A 21713-nucleotide genomic window follows, 5' to 3' on the forward strand; every position below is an offset into this window, starting at 1 on the left:
TTAATCCTGACTTCAGTTGGCATCTGTGTGGAGTTTACTAGTTCTCTCTCTCTGGGTTTGCTTGGATTGCCCAGTTTCCTCTCAGAGCTCAAAGATCGATGGATTAATTGTGCACTCAAAATTGTCTCCGGTGTATGGGTGAGTGGTAGAACCTAGGACCAGATGATGAGGTGAATAAAATAGGATTAGTGTAAATGGGTCAGTGCAGACCTGGTGGGCTGAAGCGCCTGTTTCCCCCAATGGTGCCCATCTAAACCTAACAACTAAATACCTGGTGGAAGGATGGGATATGGACACCAATCATCTGCATGTCCACTTTCCCAGGGGCACGAGAGTTTGCAGTTTCTGTGACTTCATGAGAGGAAATACCTCACGATATTTAAATCCCACCCCAGGTAACTGAGTGTGTAGTTGGGACTGTCCATCAGTACCGCATGAGTGGAGAGCTTGATTGTTGGAACCACCAAGATTCTGATTTGTCTCTCAGGCATATGTAGATGCTAGCAGAAGACAGTTTCAAAGGAGAAATTATAGAGTGGAACATTATAGATTCCAGGCCCAATGTTTTGCCGACCGTTTATACCCAAGCCTGACCTATCGGCACTTTGGAGAAACAAGTAGAAAGTGTGCGGCGGAAGGTTATACAAGTAGATGGTGTAGATATGGGTGGGAGGGAAAGTAAGCAGACGGGTAAAACGTGTTTCCTCCCTGTAGATTTTGTAAGACAGACCTGGTCCTAACCTTCAGTCTTATCGCAATCTTGTCGTGTAATGGACTGTGGGAGTTTGCTGTGCACAAATTGACTGTTCCAGCTTCCTGAATTGTAATTGTGACCATACTTGAAAATAAGCTCATTGGGTGCCAAGCTGAAGTAGTGAAATGCAACTTTCAAACAAGTCAAGAACATCTGAGACAAAGACTCAAAATGTTCTTTTTATTTTCTCAGAAGCTTTGAAACCAAACATGTAGTAAACAGGCGACTATGTCCCTTTCTTTCTGTTAATTTTCTTTAGGCAACAGAATAAAGACTCGACAACACTGATTTCTGAAGAATCATAGTCTTGGAGGTTATTGACAATAAAATCCCCAATCAAACAATTAACAGTAAAATGAAAAAGAGACTACCATATTAACATTTAATACATTCCTTTTGATTTAAAAAAAAAAGACAAGAAAGGTTTGAGATGTTTCAACTGGTGGAATGAAGCTTTTACCACCATCAAGACCATAAGGTGAGTAAGTCTGTAATGGGCAGGCTTGTGCTATTTACGACAAACATTGTCGGCATGGTGAGTTCAGTGTATGGTATGCTCTCCACTCTCTATAAATAACAAAGTCGTGCCCAACCTTTTGGTAGGTTGGAGAAACAAGCTGCAAGAGTGGGATGGATGTTTCTGGGTAGGCAGACGGCACAGAGGTGGGAGATAATGTGAGCAGCTAGGTGAAATTTGATCCCACTTACATGTAGACCTTGTTAAAACAAGCCTGATCACAATCCTTCGCACTTTCTCCACCTTTAATACTTAAGTGGAAAATCTCGAGGGGTGACTTCACACAAACTCTGGTAAGCCCTCTCTCACGTGATAGTCATTGACCCCCAGATGCAACAAAGCAACAGAAAGGGCCTCATTAGTACATTAAAGAGTCCAGGCCCAATAAATTGGTCAGAAGAAACTTCCCCCGCCACACTTCATCCCTGGAAACAACTAAATGTCCACAATGCTTCCCAGAACCAATTCTCGAAAGAGAAATGCAATTTTCAGTTGAAAGGCCCCAATAGGTCAGACACTGCCTTTTTATAAAGATCGAACTGTCACAACGTATGTGTTTCCTTTGGTAGTGCAAAGAATGCCTTATAACTAACTACCTTCTCCCATAAGGATTCTCCACTGATATCCACAAATGGCCAACAATTATGCATCGCATCACAAGAAGATGAACCTTTCAAGGCCCGTCTCATCATGTCTTGTGTTGGAACTGCATAAACCCTGAGCTGTTATTGGTACAAAACCAGAGAGAGTTATTGCAACTTTAAGGATGAAGGGTTAGGAAGCAGGACATTTTATGTCTCATATTTTCAAGAAGTACATACTTGCTGTTGCTATAATATGTCCACAAAAACTATTGCTGATACCTTTCCCCATCTCAATAAATTCTTTTAATGTGGGATAACAGAACAGGCAAATATCTCCTCCTGCATATCTTTCTCTGTCTATCCTTGAAACCGGGCTCGAACTACCGTTCCATAATGGGGGATAAAGCTTGGAAAGTATAAAGGTAAGATTTTTATTGCCAGACTATTTGATTGGATCTGGATTTGCCGCTCAGAAAGCAATGTGTTTTGTTTCCTCCATGCTGCATCTTAAGTACCAGTTTATGGCAATCAAAATGGTCAAAAAAGGTTTTCTCTTCCCATCACATGAGATCTTTCTCCTCATTCACAAAATCCCCACTGTTGTCATCAAAAGATCCTTTTTTTTTTAACTTAATAGATTTTATAAAAAATTTACACCTGCAGTATTATAAAAAATCCTAAACCATTCATTCAAAGATATTGAAAAAATTTAATCGCATGTGCGCCGCGTCTTTGTTTCATGGCAGCGGCCAACCCTTTACTGTAAAAGGGTGAGCGAGCGAGAGAGCACAGGAACAAGGGAACAAATCAGAGAATGCGTGCAAGGGGGGGGGGACAAAGAAGGAGGACATGTGAAAAAGATGTCGGGAGTGAGAGGGAAAAGTAAAAGGCAGAGCACAAAGAGGTGGCAGCATGGGAGAGAGTGGAGATTATATATTAACAACAATGTATTTCGCAGGAAGTTTTACACAGCAGAGTTAAACATAACGACAAATAACAGAAGCTTTGTTCCAGTAAGAAACCACAGAGAAACATGGAGGGGCAGGAGGTGGAAGGATAAATATGTGCACCAAGTAGACCGTCACTTTAAATTTTCTAGGTCCTCAAAATTAAAACCAGCTTGGGTTCTAATCACATTTTATTTTATAACCGAAAGTTAAGACAGTGCAAAAATTTATTAAAATATATACTTTTGAAAGAATCACAATCACCCGCTGGAATAATGGCAGTAAGTAAGTAAAATAGGAACTGATATATAAACAGGAACCGCGTTATAACAGTCTTAAAAGGATGGGGATTTAAATCCTCAACTGCAAGGTTACTCCGAAGGGTAATAAACCAACAAACAAGGTCTTGATAAATTAAATGCACCGAGGAGAGTTGTATGATTCCTGCAGAGTTTGGAAACAGGAATCTTTGTAAATCTGTCAGAGTCCTGACAGACAGCCTCTATTTTAAGCTGCTAACACATTTGACTTTGCTTTACCCTCTTACACCTTTGAGGCTCCTTCTGGTGCTTTCTGCTGTGTCATCGTGCCATGAAGAATAATCGCAGAAAAAACGTTTTGGAATTTTCTGCATTAATTACCTCAACACAGCCAACTATTCTTTTTTTCCAGGACCACGTTTTGTTTAATGGGGGTTGATATGCATTCACTTTCTGGTTATGATTGGTGAAACAAAGCAAACTGCACACAGGGGTTGAAGGTGTAACTCGGGTCACTGCTGGCAGATTAAATCACTTCCATAGGAAACACCTTACAATGTTTCAAATTTTAAAAAAGAGTGGTGAATTAAAAAAACTTGGACTTTTTTTTAATAGAGGGCAAGGGAAAGAAATTATTAAATTATGCAGAGATCTGGAAACCTAAAACAAAATTCGTAGGACATATATAAATAAGTTGGACGATAGCATGCATTTTTGTGTCATCTTGCAATTTAATTTACGGTGTGTGATTTTGTACTTTATTTTTCTCCCCCCCAAAAAGCTGTAAAGCCTAAAAACAACATTGAGGACTAAGTTAAATCCTAGCATGAATAGGAAACCGGAGAGATTTTCGACATCTGGATCACAGGCACCTTCTCACAACTCCCCTGCCACTCACCGAGATATTCGGATTATATTCAATTCGGTCAGTTTTTTTTCTTGCTTTATTTTTTGCAATTGTGGCAATTCTAGCCCAACATTTCCCACCATTCCAGCTCAGGTCACAGGGCTTTTACCCGCTGGCCACTGTCTTTTGGGTTCAAAGTGACACCCATGTTTTAAAACACAACAATGCTACAACACTTCTACCACATAATGCACAATGCACAAAGGCAGGATCAATTCTAAGAACCATTCGATTTTGCCATCATACACCACCCACCCCCCACCCCCCCCTCACACAAAGCCCACACCCACTCATTGGCCACATTCTTTCACAAAGGTGAAGATTCAGAAACCAGCAAGTACTGAAACCTTTTACTTATTCTCCTGGGCAGTGTCTAAAGTTTGAATAGCTGCCTCCATGTCAACCTGAAGTTGGGCCTTTGGCAAGTCTGTGCTTATATCCTTATTTATTTCTTTGTTTTAAAAAACATCTTCTCTGCCTATTCGATCTTTCTGATAACCGTTCGAAAGAAAGCCCAGTGTAAACAATTTGCATGTGTGGTTTCCTGCAATAGACAAATGCTTGACTCCCAGTGACCATAACCTCCCCAACTCCCAGCCACTAACCCACCCCCCCCCCTTAATTATGCATTCTCTACCAACTTGACAGTGTTAAAACTACACAAGTAGTATCAGTTATTCCTGACCCTTTGGGAATTGTCAACAACCGCTTTGCTTTCATATCTCACAAACATTTATACCAATGCTCCATATACTATCAACTAAAAAGAAATGGATGGCCTTGTTATTGGGAAAAGAAATCCAAGGAGAGAGCTCCTGGTAATCTATAATGATGTAATTTACTTGCAACCATAGGGTTAATACCCAAAATGACATCCCCCGGTGGCTGTTCATACAGTCAATGCAATGTATCTGATAATACTTTGTTGGGACGTTTATTTTCAAGTCAAGAAGTTCAGTGTCATAATTAGGATATTTTTATTTCTCGTCTCTCGATGCTTGGAAAGCACTCGGCCTCCCAGAGGGAGCCAGTGTGTGTACATGTGCTGCATTGTCAACAGGTGATCAGATCAACTGGATGTCCCAAGCTGGAAATAGAATCAGGCTTGAAGAATGCAAGACCCTTCTCAAGCCGCTCAGAGCAAACTCCCCTCCCCAAGCCTTCCAAAGATTCAAGTGTGTGTTCACCTCCAGCACTGCCACAACTTACAAATAGCCAAAAGATTTTTTTTTAAATGTTGCAAAGTTAAACAAAACTCTTGTCCATTTGGCAAAGATTTTGCCTCAGTCTCTCTCTCTCTCTCTCTCTCTCTCTCCCTCTTTCTTTCTCATTCTCTCTCTCTCTCACCCTCTCTCAAGCCCTGTGAAAGATTCTACCGACAGAAATAAAGCAGGGCGATGGCCAAGGATAGCAAGTGGAAGAAGCCGGCCGAGTGTCGCAGTGCCTCACTGCTGCTTCCGCCTTTGGTTTTCTCGCTCTGTTCCGGGATGGCATAGACCACGGGAGACCTTGTCGCCACGTTGAAGGACCTTCTCCAACCGCAGCCATTCTCCGAACAGGCGTCGCCGCTTCCAGATCCACTGCTGTCGTCACCTGGGGGGCAAGACAATGGCGTTAATGAAGGGGGGGGGGGGGGGGGGGGGAGCGGGGGCTCAGTTTAGGCTTTGGAGTCATAGAGTACAGAATCAAGCCCTGCAGCCCACGAGTCAATGCTGACCCTCAGGCCCCCTAAACCCCCCCCCCCCCCCACTTACACTGATCCTATAATAATCACGTTTTTATTTTCTGCACATTCTCATCATCACCCCTCAGATTCTACCATGCGCCTACACAACAGGGGCAACTATCGATCTGCACTTCTTCGGGTGTGGGAGGAATCGGAGCACCTGGAAGAGACCCATGTGGTCACAGGGAGAATATGCAAACTCCTCACAGACAGCACCAGAGGAACACAGAGGGTTCTAGCCTCTGTACCTGCCCATTCCAACATATTCTTTGCTGAATTCCCACATTGTTTGGACTTGACGACTCGGAAACAGGTCATTTGGCCCACAGAGTCCGCACTGGCCAGCATAATCCTCACACTTGGGGGCAATTTTCAATTTTATAGATGCCAATTAACCTACAAAACCTGTATGTCTTTGGGGTGTGAAAGGTAACTGGAGTGCCCAGAGAAATCGCACGCAGTCACAGGGAGAATGTAGGAACTCCGCACACACAGTCAGCACCCGCAGTCAGGATTGAACCCGTGTCTCTGGTGCTGTAAGGCAGCAACTCTACTGCTGTGCCACTGTAACGTCCATTCTATTCTCTAGCATTAAGACAGTTCAAATCTTTAGACCCAAAACTCGCACCAAGACCAGTTCCCTATCATCTGCAATGGCTACAGGTTAAACCTCAACATTCTTTTGGGGACAACTCTCAAATCTCCGAGCATTTGGGCAAAGGGATAAAGGTCAGGTAAGGAACAATAAGTGATGATGAACATAGTCTGCAGTTCAGGATTCAACGAAAGATACAGCAGGAAAACAGGCCACGCAGACCATCGCTCACCTGTTCACACTAGTTCCCATTATGTTATCCCAATTTTACATCCACTTACAAGGGGCAATTTACAGATGCCAATTAACCTACAAACCCAGACGTTTTTTGGAATGTGGGAAGAAACCGGAGCACCTGGAGGAAACCCACGTGGGCACAGGGAGAATGTGCAAACTTCATACAGACAGCAACCAAGGCCAGGTTCGAACCCGGGCCATTTATACTGTGGGGCAGTGGCTTCATCAGCTGCATTGTGACACCCTCAAGAGATGAAGAATGTTTTGTAAAACGCAGATAATCTGCCATCCTCAGAACTTCGGAGGGGTTGGCAGCTATTCTGGACCATTTTGATGAAGAACATGGAATTGTGACAATTGGTCTCAAGTGGCCTTGCAAAAGTGAAGCCAACGGGAAATAATGTAATCAAATATGCAGAAGAGGGGAGAAGTAGGGGATAATGAGAAAAGGACTGTAAGTAAGAATAGAATGCAGAGGGAAAGAAAAAAGGGCAGAAGGAAGGGAAGGGAAGGAAACGGGAGAGAAAAATGAAGTAAATTAAATAAGAGCAGGGAGAGAGGGAATGGAGGAGGGAGTGTAAAGGGATAATAATGGAAAGGGAAGATTAAATAGGGAAGACGACACCAACCCTTGTAAAACATCATGGGAGTTTGTGAAGGATCGAGCAACTAAATGAGCCTCTTTAATATAAAATTGTTCAGAAAGATGAGATTGGCCATTTCTGGTGAGTTAAAATGGTCTTGCCAAAACACAAAAACAGGTGTCGCAAAGGAAAATCATCACAATATCAGGATGTCCTTGCTTTAAGAAACTGCATTCGTAGTTTTCTCCCCGCTTAAAATGCCAGAAGCCAACTCAAGCGTTCACACAGAGAGCAGCTGCAGCCTGCAGCTGGCATCTCATTAGCCCAATGTCCACTGGGAAACAATGTGGCTATCGTGTGGAGGAGGGAAAACAGGGATGGAGGGAGGAGGGGCAGTGTGCTTGAAAATGGAGAGTGAAAAGAATGGAGAAAGAGGGGTAAAATCAAGAGGGACAGGCTAACTTTGACTGAGCGTTTCCTGCTGTGGGAAACTGGACTGAGCATTTTCTGCTGCTGTTAAACCCAGTGCGTCTCCCTGTCACATTGATGCCATCAGCAGCAGACATGTTGACATAAAATTGGAATAGAAGATGAGAAGTACTATGGCTGGCTGTTAACTTGCAGTTGAACAAGGAGTAAAGTATGCAAAAGGCCAGAAACAAAATCAGAAAACGTTGGAAAACTCAGCACGTCAGACAGAATCTGAGGAAAGAGAAACTGGAGAAAGAGAAACAGTCAATTCTTCCAGTCTGGGACAGATCATAAGAACAGCATGAAGACCCGAAAGCTTTCTCTTTCCACAGATGTTGCCTGATTTGCTGCATTTTTTCCCAGGAGTTCTTTTGTTTTGCTTTCAGGGCTCCAGCAACGGCGTTTTTATATTTTCATTTACACAGAAAGTCGCGAAAGAATTTCCTTCAGTGGGAAATGGAGGGAGCACGAATTTTGTTTGCACGATTAATGCATTAAAAAGGAGGTGCAGCAGGCAACCGCCATTCACATGAGTGCGCCGAGATGCATGCACTGGAACCAAACATCACAGGCGTTATAGCGGGGCCGGAACTCACTGGTGTCCTGGAAATCCACGTCGTTGCCATTGTAGGCATTCCGCAGCCGATTGGTCATTATTCGTAACTGCATGATCTGCTGCCGAACGGTCATGTCCGGTTTTGTGATGTCCACCTCGACCTCCGGATTATTTATCTGACTGGCCAGTCCGTCTGACATGACCTCTGGGAGGTACCTGCCACGAGAGATCACAGAGTAGTTAGATATTAGTCTAGTACAGACAACACAGCAGCCTGACAGGTGGCCAGGGTGCCTCTATTTACTTGCATTCAGAAACCAATTACATGACATTAGCCATAAGGAGAGGTTGGATAAACTTGAGATTATTTCCTCTGGAGAATCAGAGCCTGAGGGAGACCTGGCACGGTTTATAAAATTATATGAGCGTAGATAGGGTAGACAGTCAGAGCCTTTATTCCAGGATTTAAACTTTAAATACAAATAGGAAATAACTTTTTAGATCAGAGGGGGAAAGTTGAAAGGGAGATATGTGGGGCAACTTATTTTACACAGCAAGTGGGAAGTGCCTGGAACACACTGCCAAGGGTGGTAGTGCAGTAAAAAAAAGAGGCTTTTAGATAGATACATGGATATGCAGGGAATGGAGGGGTGGGAAGAAGGTACAGGCAAAAGGGAATAGTTTTATTTGACATCATCATTGTGGGTCAAAGGGTCTGTTCCTGTATAAGAAAATAAATGCAGATGCTGGTACAAATCGATTTATTCACAAAATGCTGGAGTAACTCAGCAGGTCGGGCAGCATCTCGGGAGAGAAGGAATGGGTGACGTTTCGGGTCGAGACCCTTCTTCAGACTGATGTCAGGGGGGCGGGACAAAGGAAGGATATAGGTGGAGACAGGAAGATAGAGGGAGATCTGGGAAGGAGGAGGGGAAGGGAGGGACAGAGGAGCTATCTAAAGTTGGAGAAGTCGACGTTCATACCGCCGGGCTGCAAAATGCCCAGGCGAAATATGAGGTGCTGTTCCTCCAATTTCCGGTGGGCCTCACTATGGCACTGGAGGAGGCCCATGACAGAAAGGTCAGACTGGGAATGGGAGGGGGAGTTAAAGTGCTCGGCCACCGGGAGATCAGTTTTGTTAATGCGGACCGAGCGCAGGTGTTCAGCGAAGCGATCGCCGAGCCTGCGCTTGGTTTCGCCGATGTAAATAAGTTGACATCTAGAGCAGCGGATGCAATAGATGAGGTTGGAGGAGGTGCAGGTGAACCTTTGTCTCACCTGGAAAGACTGTTTGGGTCCTTGGATGGAGTTGAGGGGGGAGGTAAAGGGACAGGTGTTGCATCTCGTGCGGTTGCAGGGGAAAGTGCCCGGGGTTGGGGTGTTTTGGGTAGGAAGGGACGAGTGGACCGGGGAGTTACGGAGGGAACGGTCTCTGCGGAACGCAGAGAGGGGAGGGGATGGGAAGATATGGCCAGTGGTGGGGTCCCGTTGTAGGTGACGGAAATGTTGGTGGATGATATGTTGGATCCGCTGGCTGGTGGGGTGGAAGGTGAGAACGAGGGGGATTCTGTCCTTGTTGCGAGTGGGGGGAGGGGGAGCAAGAGCGGAGCTGCGGGATGTAGAAGAGACCCTAGTGAGAGCCTCATCTATAATGGAGGAGGGGAATCCCTGTTTTCTGAAGAACGAGGACATCTCTGAAGCCCTAGTGTGAAACACCTCATCCCGGGCGCAGATGCGGCGTAGACGGAGGAATTGGGAGTAAGGCATAGACCTTTTGCAGGGGACCGGGTGGGAAGAAGTGTAGTTCAGATAGCTGTGCGAGTCAGTGGGCTTGTAGTAAATGTCCGTCACTAGTCTGTCTCCTGTGATGGAAATGGTGAGGTCCAGAAATGGGAGGGAGATGTCAGAGATAGTCCAGGTATATTTAAGGGCAGGATGGAAATTGGAGGTGAAGTGTATGAAGTCAGTGAGTTCTGCATGGGTGCAAGAGGTAGCACCAATGCAGTCGTCGATGTAGCGGAGGTAGAGTTCGTGGATGGGGCCAGTGTACGTCTGGAACAGGGATTGTTCGACGTACCCGACAAAGAGGCAGGCGTAGCTAGGGCCCATGCGAGTGCTCATAGCTACGCCTCTGGTTTGGAGGAAGTGGGAGGAGTCAAAGGAGAAGTCGGAGAAGTCAAAGGGCCTGTTCCTGTGGTGTTCTATGCTCTGCGTTCATCCAAAGGGTGGCCGGATCAGGAGCTCATTGTCTATAAGGATGGTGGAAGCAAAAACTATCACCACTTTTTAAAGTGCACTCAAATGCCTGTGAAAACCCATGACAGGTCAGCCCACAGTGCTGGGTAATAGGAGTGTCTCACGGGACTCACATTTCAGGCAGCATGGATTGGACAGGTTGAATGGCCACACCTTTTCGATAATTCCACATTTCATCTTAGGAGAGGATGGGAGAGCAATCCCTGTCAGTTTCATGTTTGACAGCTCCAGATATAATGATTTGAAATATTAGATTGGATAATATCATTCACTATCTCCAGGAACAGTCCGAGGGTATTTTCAAGCACTTAAGGAACACTTCTGGCCAAATGTCCTGCTTGTTAAATAAAGGGCCAGATGTTCAATGAGCCACAGAGGAGCAGGTGCTGTTTAATGCAAGCCCTTCCTGCCTAGTCTTATTGAGGAAATGAATATGGACACTACAATTTGTATCAACTCCCCCTTGTTGAATTAGGATAGTAAAGAATCAATCAGGGTCAATACCGAATAACCCTGATGCTAAGTGCTGCACAGGCACTGGGTCAGCAGAAGTACCATTACTTGCGATGCCTTGCATGGTCAAACAGCTAACACTTCTCAATCCACAGGTACACGTTCACATGTCCTGTTGCTATCAGGACATTTACCCCCCCCCCCCACCCCCGGCCCACACCCCCTAATCTAGTCTCAGAAAACGCGACGATACCTTCAGCCAAATAAACACACACAGCAGGGGCCCAGGCACTGTGCTGCCATCCTCTCCTGTTCAGTGCCTAACTAGGAAGATATAATGCACTGAGTTGATAAGACACTGTCCCCCAACAACATTTAGATCGGCAACATCAGAATCTTGGCTTTGAGCGAAACTTCGGAACTTCACTCAAACACAAAGCCACACGACAAAACTAGGAACGTGAAGTTAGAGTTCATGTACACACACACTCTCCCTCACATGCATACATTCCACTTTGTGCATTAACCAGCATCTATGTGGGAGCGGTAGGCACAGTGGTAATGTTGCTGCCTTACAGCAGCACAGACCCAGCTGCAATCCTGACCCACGGGTGCCGTCTGTACGGAGTGTGTACATTCTCCCCGTGACCGCCTGGGTTTTCTCTGACTGCTCTGGTTCTTCCCACACTCCAAAGACATACAATTGCCCTTAGTTGGTAGGATCGTGGTAGTGTAGGGAGTGATCACTGGTTGGGGCGGACTCGGTTGTCTGAAGGGCCTGTTTCTGGGCCGTATCTCTAAAGTCTACTCCAACCGCGGCAGCCCTGCTGAAGGGGCTCCTGCAGTGCTGCTGGGCAGCGAGTTTCACGATTCGGATCCAACAACGATGAAGGACTGGCAATATATTTCAACGTCAGGATGGTGTGCAGCTTGGAGAGGAGCCTACAGATGGTGGTGCCCCTGTACATCTGCTACCTTATCCTTCTTGGTAAGAGTGGACGTGGGTTGCAGAGGTGTTGTGAGAGTAACCTGGGCAAGTCAATGAAGTGCATTTTGCTGACGGCTCGTGTAAATGCTGGTACACGTACACACACGTACAACTTCCCACACATCCATCAGGTTTCCGCATGCATTGCTGAACCTGGGTGTTTACATTACTGCATGAACACGTTATCTAGTCACCCAATAAAAGGGTGCACTGCATGTGTGCAATCAGGCGCTGCACTAGAGCAGAATAATGCAAGTTGCAGTCCAGGGACGGGAAGTAAATCTCAGAATGGATAAGTACCACCACTGTTGAGATATAGATCGTGGAATCGAATATCGTACTGAATAGCTCTGGGTCCCCGCCCAGACTCCTACCTCTGGGTTTCAGTCAATAAGATTTTTAATTAGAAATCCACTCAAACGATAAATTTCTATTTTCTGTTGTAAAGAGATATAAAACATCTTCCTATTACTTAAAGCTGCAATATTCCTTTGGGTAATTGCTCAGGGCAATAATCAATGAAAGAAAATAGCCTCAGATAGGATGAATGGAAAGTCTACTCATCGCTCCCGAACAAGGTCATCGCAGGGGAGCTTTGTGTCCCATGATGCCAGGCTGGATTATACCATCGAACATCACCCAGTTCATCACAAGGAGGGCCGGAGACTTTGCAAAAGGCAGCTTTTCATCTTATGTCCAGACACAATTGGGAGGGACAACTCACACACGCACAGCATATTTTCTGGTACTCATAGACCCGAGGATGTGTGATAACAGCCATCCAGCGTCAAAGTAAATGCCTTTCAAAAAGGGCAGCGCAATGGCCCAGCTGGTAGAACCACAGCCTGTTGGCACCAATGAGCCAGGTTCAATTCAGACTGCCAGTGGTGGAGTTTGCACATTTACCTGTGACCATGACGGTTCCCCCCTTCCCCTCCCCCCCATCCCCCTCTCCCCGTGCTCTGGTTTTCTTCCACATCACAGACATGTGTGTTGGTATACTAACTGGGCCTTTAGTATGTAGTGAGTGGTAGTATCCTGGAGGAGTTGTCGGGAACTTGGGGAGAATAAAATGTTATTAGTATTGGATTAGTGTAGAAGATGGGTGCTTGATGATTGGTACGTGCTTGGTGGGCCGAGTGGCCTGTTTCTGAGCTGCATGAGACAATTAACTCTCAATCACTCTGACTATCCCAGCGAGAGTTAGTCCTGTCAACTTGCAACAACACAAACTGAGGCTTTGCAGCTTGGGGCAATGCTCTTCACTCGGCAATGCCCTTCAGGCAGGAATGGACAGAGGACGTATTGGGTTGGAACCTTTCTTAAGAGAGATGGAGAAGGGAGGTGAAAGTTGGAAAAGGGAGGCGAGGGTGGGGCAAAGCCTGGCCACTGATAAGTGAATGCAGGTGAGTGGTCTTGGGGTGAGGGGTGGTTGGTGGTGGTGATAGGCAGATAGGTGGAGTAAGTGACAATGGTTGGGGATGGAAAGGAGACTAAAGCATGTCAGATAAGGAAAAATGAAGCAGAGTGAAATGTCATGGCGAAGGGAGGGTTATGGGTGAAAGGGGACAGTGGGGAGGGGAAATAGGGAAGAATAAAAGAGAAATATGGCACGAGGAGATGGGAGATGAGCACACAGAGTGGAAAGGAGCAAGGTCACTTGAGTGATGGGTGATTGTGGGAGAAATGTATGAGGATCATGATGGGGGGGGGGGGGGGGGGGCAGCAGAAAGAGAGAGAGTCGGGAGGTAATAGTTAAATTGGGAGAATTCAATGTTCATACCATGAGGTTGTTAGCTCCCCAAGTGGATTATAAGGTGCGGTTCTTCTGGTTTGCATGACACCTCACTGTGAAGATGGAGGAGGCCTAGGTCAGAAGGGTTGGTGTGGGTCCCGACCGTAACGTTATCTGTCCAGTCTCTCCAGGGACGTTACCTGACCCACTGAGTTCTTCCACACTTTTTTGTTTTTGATCAAGATTCCAGCATCTGCAATTTCTTGTTCTTGCATCACCCATTCCTTCTCTCCCGAGATGCTGCCTGACCCGTTGAGTTACTCCAGCATTTTGTGTCTACCTTCTAATTAATGATGCATTTGAGTCTTATATGATGAAGGGTCTTCAAGCTGAAATGCCAACTTCTTCCGCGAACGCTGTCTGACCTGCCTCTGGCATCTTGATTTTATTTCACATTTCCAGCGTTTGCATTTTTTGTTTGATTTCCAATGGTCTTATATGCCCGGTAGTGTTCCACATATTAGTACGGCCGGAAGGAACAGCAAGGTGCATGGTCAAAAAGAATCATCTCTATGGAGCGCGCGCGCAAACTTCCTGTCATGGGCCACGGCAGCTATTCCCACTCAGGGACTAACGCAAGAAAACATTCTGTGCAAAATGATTTCTGCAAAAACATATTTCATACACTGCGCCATATTTTACCGAGCCATACAATTGAAATGCAAATCTCAGTGTTTCTCCCCCACCCAGTTTCAACCTGGATACCAAACCATGAAAACCACCTGGTTTTCGCCAGGTGCTCCAGATTCCTCCCACACCAAAGACGTACAGGTTTGTAGATTAATTGACTTTGGTATAATTGTAAATTATCCCTAACGTGTAGGATAGTGTTAATGTATGGGACATGGAATCGGTGGGGCAAAAGGATTGTTTCCGCACTGTATCTCTAGTCTAAAATTAAAGTCTAAATATAGATATTGCCAGATATACTCAGCCGATCATGCAGCACCTGAGAGTGAGAAATAGAGCCAATGTTTCAGGTCAAGGACTCTTCAGTGCTGAACTGAATCCGTTTGTGAATAGATAGGACTAGTGAATGAAATAGTCATTGGCTCCCGATTAATACTTCAATTTAGCAGACCAGAGCATGTACATTTTCACACTAATTAAAAATAACTTTACTAAAATGCTGCTGAACGATCTGCCAGAAGAACTCAATGGGTCAGGCAGAATCTTAGTTTAGTTTAGAGATGCAGCGCAGAAACAGGCCCGAAAGCCCACCAAGTCCGCACCGACCATCGATCCCTGTACACTAGCACTGTCCTAACACTAGGGAGATTTACAATCTTTACCAAAGCCAATTAACCTACAAACTTGTACGTCTTTGGGCTATGGGCTAAAACCGGAGATCCCGGAGAAAACCCACGCGGTCTTGGGGAGAACGTACAAACTCCGTACAGACAGCGCCCGTAGTCAGGATCGAACCAGGTCTCTGGTGCTGTGAGGCAGCAACTCTACCACTACACCTCCATGCCACCCTAATCTATGGTGGGAAAGAGACAGTCGACGTTTTGGCTCGAGACCCTTCGCTCCAAAAATGTTCCCTCCTTTTCAATGCCAAAGCGCAGTATATGTCCTCCTTTCCTCAATGAAACGGGAGACATTCCCGATGGGGGTCACATGAGTCGGCAATCTGCCAGGGGTATTTGTTGTCACGTTTCCATGTGCTAAGTGCTCCACGATTACCCATACCATCCTCCCAAGTTTGATTAAACATCTGTTCTTCCTCAGTGCTAATTACCTCTCCCGATACACACAACTCCCCCTCAAGGCCTATTGATTTAGCCAGACACCAAGTGCAGAAGAGTTGATTCAGCCCAAGCATGAAATTAACTGCTAAAAGCAAAAAATAACGTGAATGTTGATTGATCAGAGAATTGATTCCCAACCCCATGAACAGCCTTTATCTGCTACCTAAGACTCTGCTCCCATCTGAGAATTGCTCATTCAAATTTGAGAGTATCAAACACTGGCCAACTTTGCAGTCGCTGGGGATCACTTAGGAGAGGATTCACTGCATTGATTGTAATGGTGGAAAGGCAGGGAAATTAAGCTGAAGTCCACGCCTGCCGTGATCTAATCAACTAAGCGTTCTCAGTGTTCACAGGAACATAGATTGTTTTTAGTCTCAAAACTGTTAAACGGAACAGGAATTTGGTAAATGCATGTCTACTTTCACCTCACGGTTGAAACCACAAGCAGCCGTTGGTGTTGTCTATCCATCTGCACCAAATAGAAAAGCTATTCAGAACAATTAGCCTGCATTTTTGAACCTCTGTCTTCCCGCACCATCCACATACATCTTCATCTGAAAATCCACCTGTCTCCACCATGAAAGAACTGAGTGAGTGAGCACCCACAGTTCTTGGGGTACAGAACTGCACAGATTTCCAATTGTTAAGTGCATGGATTTCTCTTCATCTCAGTTCATTCAGGGCTATCATTAATCCGTGACTCACAGGTTCTTGAGGCACTAAATAGGGATTTGACATTGTCAAAGCCCTTCTGAATTTTATACAATATTAACAAGATCTTGTTTCATTCCTCTAAAATCTGTGCTATTCCCAGAATTCAGTCTGTTGTTCCACCTTCCTCTCTCAATGGTAGGTTAAATGACCACGGAAATTTGCCCCTCGTGTGAGGGTGAGTGGGATAATCTGGGAAAATTGGATGGGAATGTGGTGCAAATAAAATGGGGTTGGTGAAATTGGATGTTTGGTGGCCATCGCGGTCTTGGTGGGCTGAATGACCAGCTTCCATCTTGCCTGACGTAATGGCTGCCAGATCAAAATGCTCCCTCTGCTCCTTTCCCAATTAAGAATCGGGACCAATGTTACAAGCTGCACGATGTGCTTCACAGTAGACAAGGAGGTTGGTTCACCTTTCTCCTCTTACTACTCCAAGAGCAGCCTCTTACCTCCCTCTGCTCTGTCCGTTCCAGCACCTGTCCTCGTTGGCTGATCCAGCCGTCACCTTCTCGCTGCACAGGACACTTGGCAAGGTGACCCACAGTTCTCTGACGTCTCGCAACTTCATCTTGACTTCGGTAACCTGAAAAGATGCCAATCGTTGCAATGGACGTTTAGAGTTTAGAGATACAGCGCGGAAAACAGGACAGTCAGTCCACTGAGTTCGTGCCAACCAGTGATTACCCCGAACACTAACACTATCCCACACACTAGGAACAATTTACAATTTTATAACCGAAGCCAATTCACCTATAAACCTGTATGTCTTTGGAGTGTGGGAGGATTCAGGAGCACCCAGAGAAAATCAACAGGGAGAATGTACAAACTCCGTACTGACAGTACCCATAGTCAAGATCAAACCCGGGACTCTGGCACTGCAAGGCAGCTGCTCTCTACCATGAACCCACTGTGTCGCCCAATACATCAAACTCAATCCTCACCTCCCTGACCTTCAAACCCCAATGTCATACACACTGCCTTTTTATTAGCATACATGTTGGTCGGAGTCCCTCTGATCTGGAGCCTGGCCAAGATGGCTATTCACTCGATCGGGCAGTGGGCTGTCAAGGGCTCTGCCCAAGCTGACCCGCATTCCCTCTCCCAAGGACACATCTGTGCCTGCGGTCCCTGGATTCAGAGCCTGCAGTGTCCACTGACTCTTTGGGAATGTTGGAGGCTGCTATGAATCATCCTTGATAAACGACATACTGGCAAAATATTGTAGATTTCTCTTTTCAGTCAACACCAAAGATTACCGCAATGTAACCATTAGGCAAGCATATGTTCCCTTTATGCCAAGCAGGTCTACATGACCCAAGGAGCATTAGCAGGATGGTCGGAATTGTTGGAGGCAATGCAGTTTGGAAATGCTAATGCAAAGTTGGTGAACTTAATTGATCTATATATCTTTATAATAAGTGATGTAACTTGGCACTAGAGTGAAGAGGCCTCCCAGAGCAAGTCCACAACTCCAGCGAGTGCTACATCACCACTTGCACTGGAGCAATAGACGCACTGGAGCAATAAAGGCTTATCTCAGCTACAGTCCATGGACCACTGCATGCACTATCGGAGCCTTTTTTTCTAATTGTGTTCAGCACTTATATATTTTTTGCATATTCTCTTTTTATTGCAGTATTAAGTATAATTTACATCTAATTTATGATTTTCTGCGTTTGTCCGAGTCTTTGATGCTGTTGCAGGCAAGATTTTCATTGTACATGTACCTCACTGTACTTATGCACGTGACAATAAACTAGACTTGACATGACTGGTTACTTGACCACATACCCTTTATCCCATGGATAGGAGCAGTGATGGTTTCAGGGAACTATCTTACCGTATTCCCACACTTTTCACCGCTTCCTTTTTCACTATCATTGTGACTTGATGATCACTTCTCCACTGGTGGTTGAAAGTACACTGTGGTGCTAAATGCACTGTGCAGATCAACACAGCATCTTTCAAACCACTGTAAGTTAGGCGTTGGATTGTACTCATTTACCAAGATAAAGCAGCACTTATGGTGTGGATGAAGAGTTATATAAAGCATTCAATCGCAATTTCCACTTACGATGAAAGGGTTCCTAAAGTAATGTGGGTGTGCATAATAGGCCATATCGAGAATAGACACAAAAGTGCTGGAGTAACTAAACAGGTCAGGCAGCATTTCTGAAGAAAAAGGATGGGTGACGTTTCGGGTCGGGACCCTTCTTCGGACTGAAAGTAGAGGGGTGGGAACTGGAGGTAGGAAAAGGCCAGAACAAAGCAGGGCTGGCAACAGATGACCAAGGAAGGGTGGAGTGCATAATGGCCCATTGTTATCAGGGGGGGGGGGGGGGGGAAGAGGTGATAACTAAGGGATACAAGGATGTGAACAGTGGGACTAGTAGGGCAACTAGGGTGGGGGAAGAGAGGGAATGCAGGGGTTACATGAAATTTAGAGTAATCAACAAACATACCGCTGGGTTGTAAGCTGCCCTAACGAAATATGAGGTGTTGCTCCTCCAATTTGCATGTGGCCTCACTCTGACAGTGGAGGAGGCCCAGGACAAAGTTCAGTATAGGAATGGGAAAGGGCGTTACCGGGAGACCATGTTGGCCAAGGCGGACTGAGCGCAAGTGTTCAGCGAAATGATTGCCCAGTCTGCGCTTGGTCTTGCCGAAATATATGTGCGCTCGCTGAAAACAACGGTTACAGTAGGTGAAGTTGCTTCTGCATTGCAGCTGCCAAAGCGCCAATCCTTCACTTCCCAGGACTCTTTGTATCCCCATTTTTCTAATGGGAAAAAAAATCAGCATTTGTAATGTTCAAATTGCTGTTCAAATTGCTGTTGAAATCGCACTCACCAATCTGTCCATGGGTAGAGTGACTGAACTGACCGGCCTCTCCTCAACCCCATACGACTTCCCACGTTTCCTTGCATCATCCTCCACTGAACGTTTGGCCAGAGTTTTGAGGTTACCACACCCCTGCAGAACCTGGCAAAGAAACAAACTGTCAAACATATTCTGCTTACATCTCAATAGATCTGATCGTTTTATGTAAATAGGTAACAGGATTGGTGGCGTTGGGCACGATGCAGTCGCACAACAATGGAGAAAGAGCTCTCCATCAATACCGAGCAATAAGGAAGACACCCCATGGTAACTACAGTGGTTTGAAACAACATAGATCAGCTCATTGCACAGCTCCAGTTAATATCAGCGATGTTTGAGAGGCCAGAAATAGACAATAGACAATTGGTGCAGGAATAGGCCCTTCGACCCTTCGAGCCAGCACCGCCATTCAATGTGATCATGGCTGATCATCCACAATCAGTACCCCGTTCCTGCCCTCTTCCCATACCCCCTGACTCCACTATCATTAAGAGCTCTATATAAGTCTCTCTTGAAAGCATCCAGAGAATTGGCTTCCACTGCCTTCTGAGGCAGAGAATTCCACAGATTTACAACTCTCTGAATGAAAAAGTTTTTCCTCGTCTCCGTTCTAAATGGCCTACGCCTTATTCTTAAACTGTGGCCCCTGGTTCTGGACTCCCCCAACATCGGGAACATGTTTCCTGCCTCTAGCGTGTCCAATACTAATAATCTTATACGTTTCAATAAGATCCCCTCTCATCCTTCTGAATTCCAGTGTATACAAGCCCAGTCGCTCCAGTCTTTCAACATACGATAGTCCCGCAATTCCGGGAAACAGTCCCGCCATTCCGGGAAACAGACCCGCCATTCCGGGAATGGACAAAGCCTGGAGATACAAGGCTGGAGAAGATGACTTCACTCCAAATGCAATTTCACATTAACTTATTGCAAAGATGCGAGAAAGATGGGAGATTCAATCAACTGAGTTCACCAACTTTGTCCCATTCAGTCAGCATGGGGCTGCCAGGGCGAGACTTCAAAACAAGGATGGAAATTTTTAAATCCTGGGCATGTGGTTCAGTCAGCAATGGGTTATATTGGAATCGGGATTAGAGTTTTGGATGAATTCCAGTTTACAGGCAGTCAGGATAGTTGTCCCAAGGACAACCAAAGTTGATTTGTTTAGGACAAACCTTAGGGATGGAAGGTAATCATTCTGCGGAAGACTCAAGACCCCAGGCCCTGCTCTGCACCACGTTAGTCAGGTTCCCCACCCTCTCATGTTCTCTCTTCCTCTATTCCCTTTCCCTATGTTTTGACGTCAGTTTATCTTTTTTTTTGATCAAATAGAATTGCACAACTTTGCTGAGATGATGAGATAACTTTATCCAGATGTCTGAAAGTCATTCCCTAATCCTCTGGCGTTCTCCCTAATCACACCCTCCCCCTCAACAGCCCAGTCCCACTGACAGGTCTGCCTCCAGCCTCTCTGGGGCTGCTAAAGCTGCTCTGCTCTGACCCCACTCCAAAGACGTACAGGTATGTAGGTTAATTGGCTGGGTAAATGTAAAAATTGTCCCGAGTGGGTGTAGGATAGTGTTAATGTGCGGGGATCGCTGGGCGGCACGGACTTGGAGGGCCGAAAAGGCCTGTTTCCGGCTGTATATATATGATGATGATGATGATGATCCCTCTGGAATTCTGAAGTTCCTTTCAGATCTTAGCTGAGAGACAAAAACAGATCGATAATAGGTTCTATTAAAGAGGCGATTTATTTTTAATATTTACTGGAGAGCTAATTACAGACCTGATAGAATGTGGTGTGCAATGTGGGTAACAAGAGGGTGGGAGGTTTTAATTTTAGTTTTGCAGATCCAGCATGGAAACAGGCCCTTCAGCCCACCAAGTCTGCGCCGACCAAACAGTAGTTTTAATCCTAGGGACAATTTACAGAAGCCATTTAACCTACAAACCTACACATCTTTGGAGTGTGGGAGGAATGCACCCGGAGAAAACTGATGTGGTTACAGGGAGAATGTGCAAACTCCATACAGACAACATCCATAGTCAGGATTAAACCCGGATCTCTGGTGCTGTAAGGGAGCAACTTCACCGCTGTGTCACTGTGCCGCCCCACAAGGGAGACAGAAATGGTTGATGTGTTGTGGAAACAGCTGTACCAAAGCAGAATCATTATCTTAAAGAATTAATAAGATAAACCACCTGGAGACTTGTAGAAACTGTCTGTTTCAGCACGAGTGACTCTGTAAATCCACGAAGTAAGGTTTCTCCAACAGAAAGTAAATTTGGGGCAGGAAAAGCATAAGGAAAATGAAGTCACACTTCCAAAGCCCAGCCTTTCCTTTGGATGAGTTGATCTACCCAACACTGCCAATTTAATTAGTCAACCGGGTTTACAAGGTTGAGTAGCAGCACAAGAAGTAGATGGAGTGATGGATTTCAGGTTGAGACACTTCTTCAGACTCAAAGTTCTATCACTCTGGTTTATAAGATCAGACTAACTTTGACCAATCATCAATTCTTCCCCAAAGATGAGATAATGCATCTGATCATGGTTCATATTTCGTTACAAAAGTGTAGGATGCAAAGCCAGCCTATCCAGTCCATGTCAACTCAGAGTGATTCCATTCCCCCTTCATTCATCCCTGTAAGCCATTCTCACCACATTCCCATCACATCCCCTCAGGTTCTACCATTCACTGACACACAAGGGGCAATTTACAGTGGCCAGT

General features: G+C 45.5%; 1 protein-coding gene across 1 annotated transcript in view; it reads right to left on the reverse strand.

Moving 5' to 3' along the window:
* Positions 1–4254: 4254 nt before the first annotated feature.
* Positions 4255–21713, reverse strand: part of LOC144599596 (glypican-1-like) — a 137546-nt gene continuing 120087 nt past the window's right edge. The window contains exons 6-9 of the mRNA XM_078410664.1: positions 18949–19080; positions 16548–16681; positions 8179–8354; positions 4255–5562 (exon numbers count right to left, since the gene is read on the reverse strand). Coding sequence (XP_078266790.1) covers positions 5342–5562; positions 8179–8354; positions 16548–16681; positions 18949–19080 — 663 coding nt within the window. The 3' untranslated portion in view covers positions 4255–5341. The remainder of the gene's footprint in view (positions 5563–8178; positions 8355–16547; positions 16682–18948; positions 19081–21713) is intronic.

The sequence above is a fragment of the Rhinoraja longicauda genome, chromosome 13, assembly GCF_053455715.1.
Source record: "Rhinoraja longicauda isolate Sanriku21f chromosome 13, sRhiLon1.1, whole genome shotgun sequence".
In the NCBI taxonomy this organism is placed as follows: Eukaryota; Metazoa; Chordata; class Chondrichthyes; order Rajiformes; family Arhynchobatidae; genus Rhinoraja; species Rhinoraja longicauda.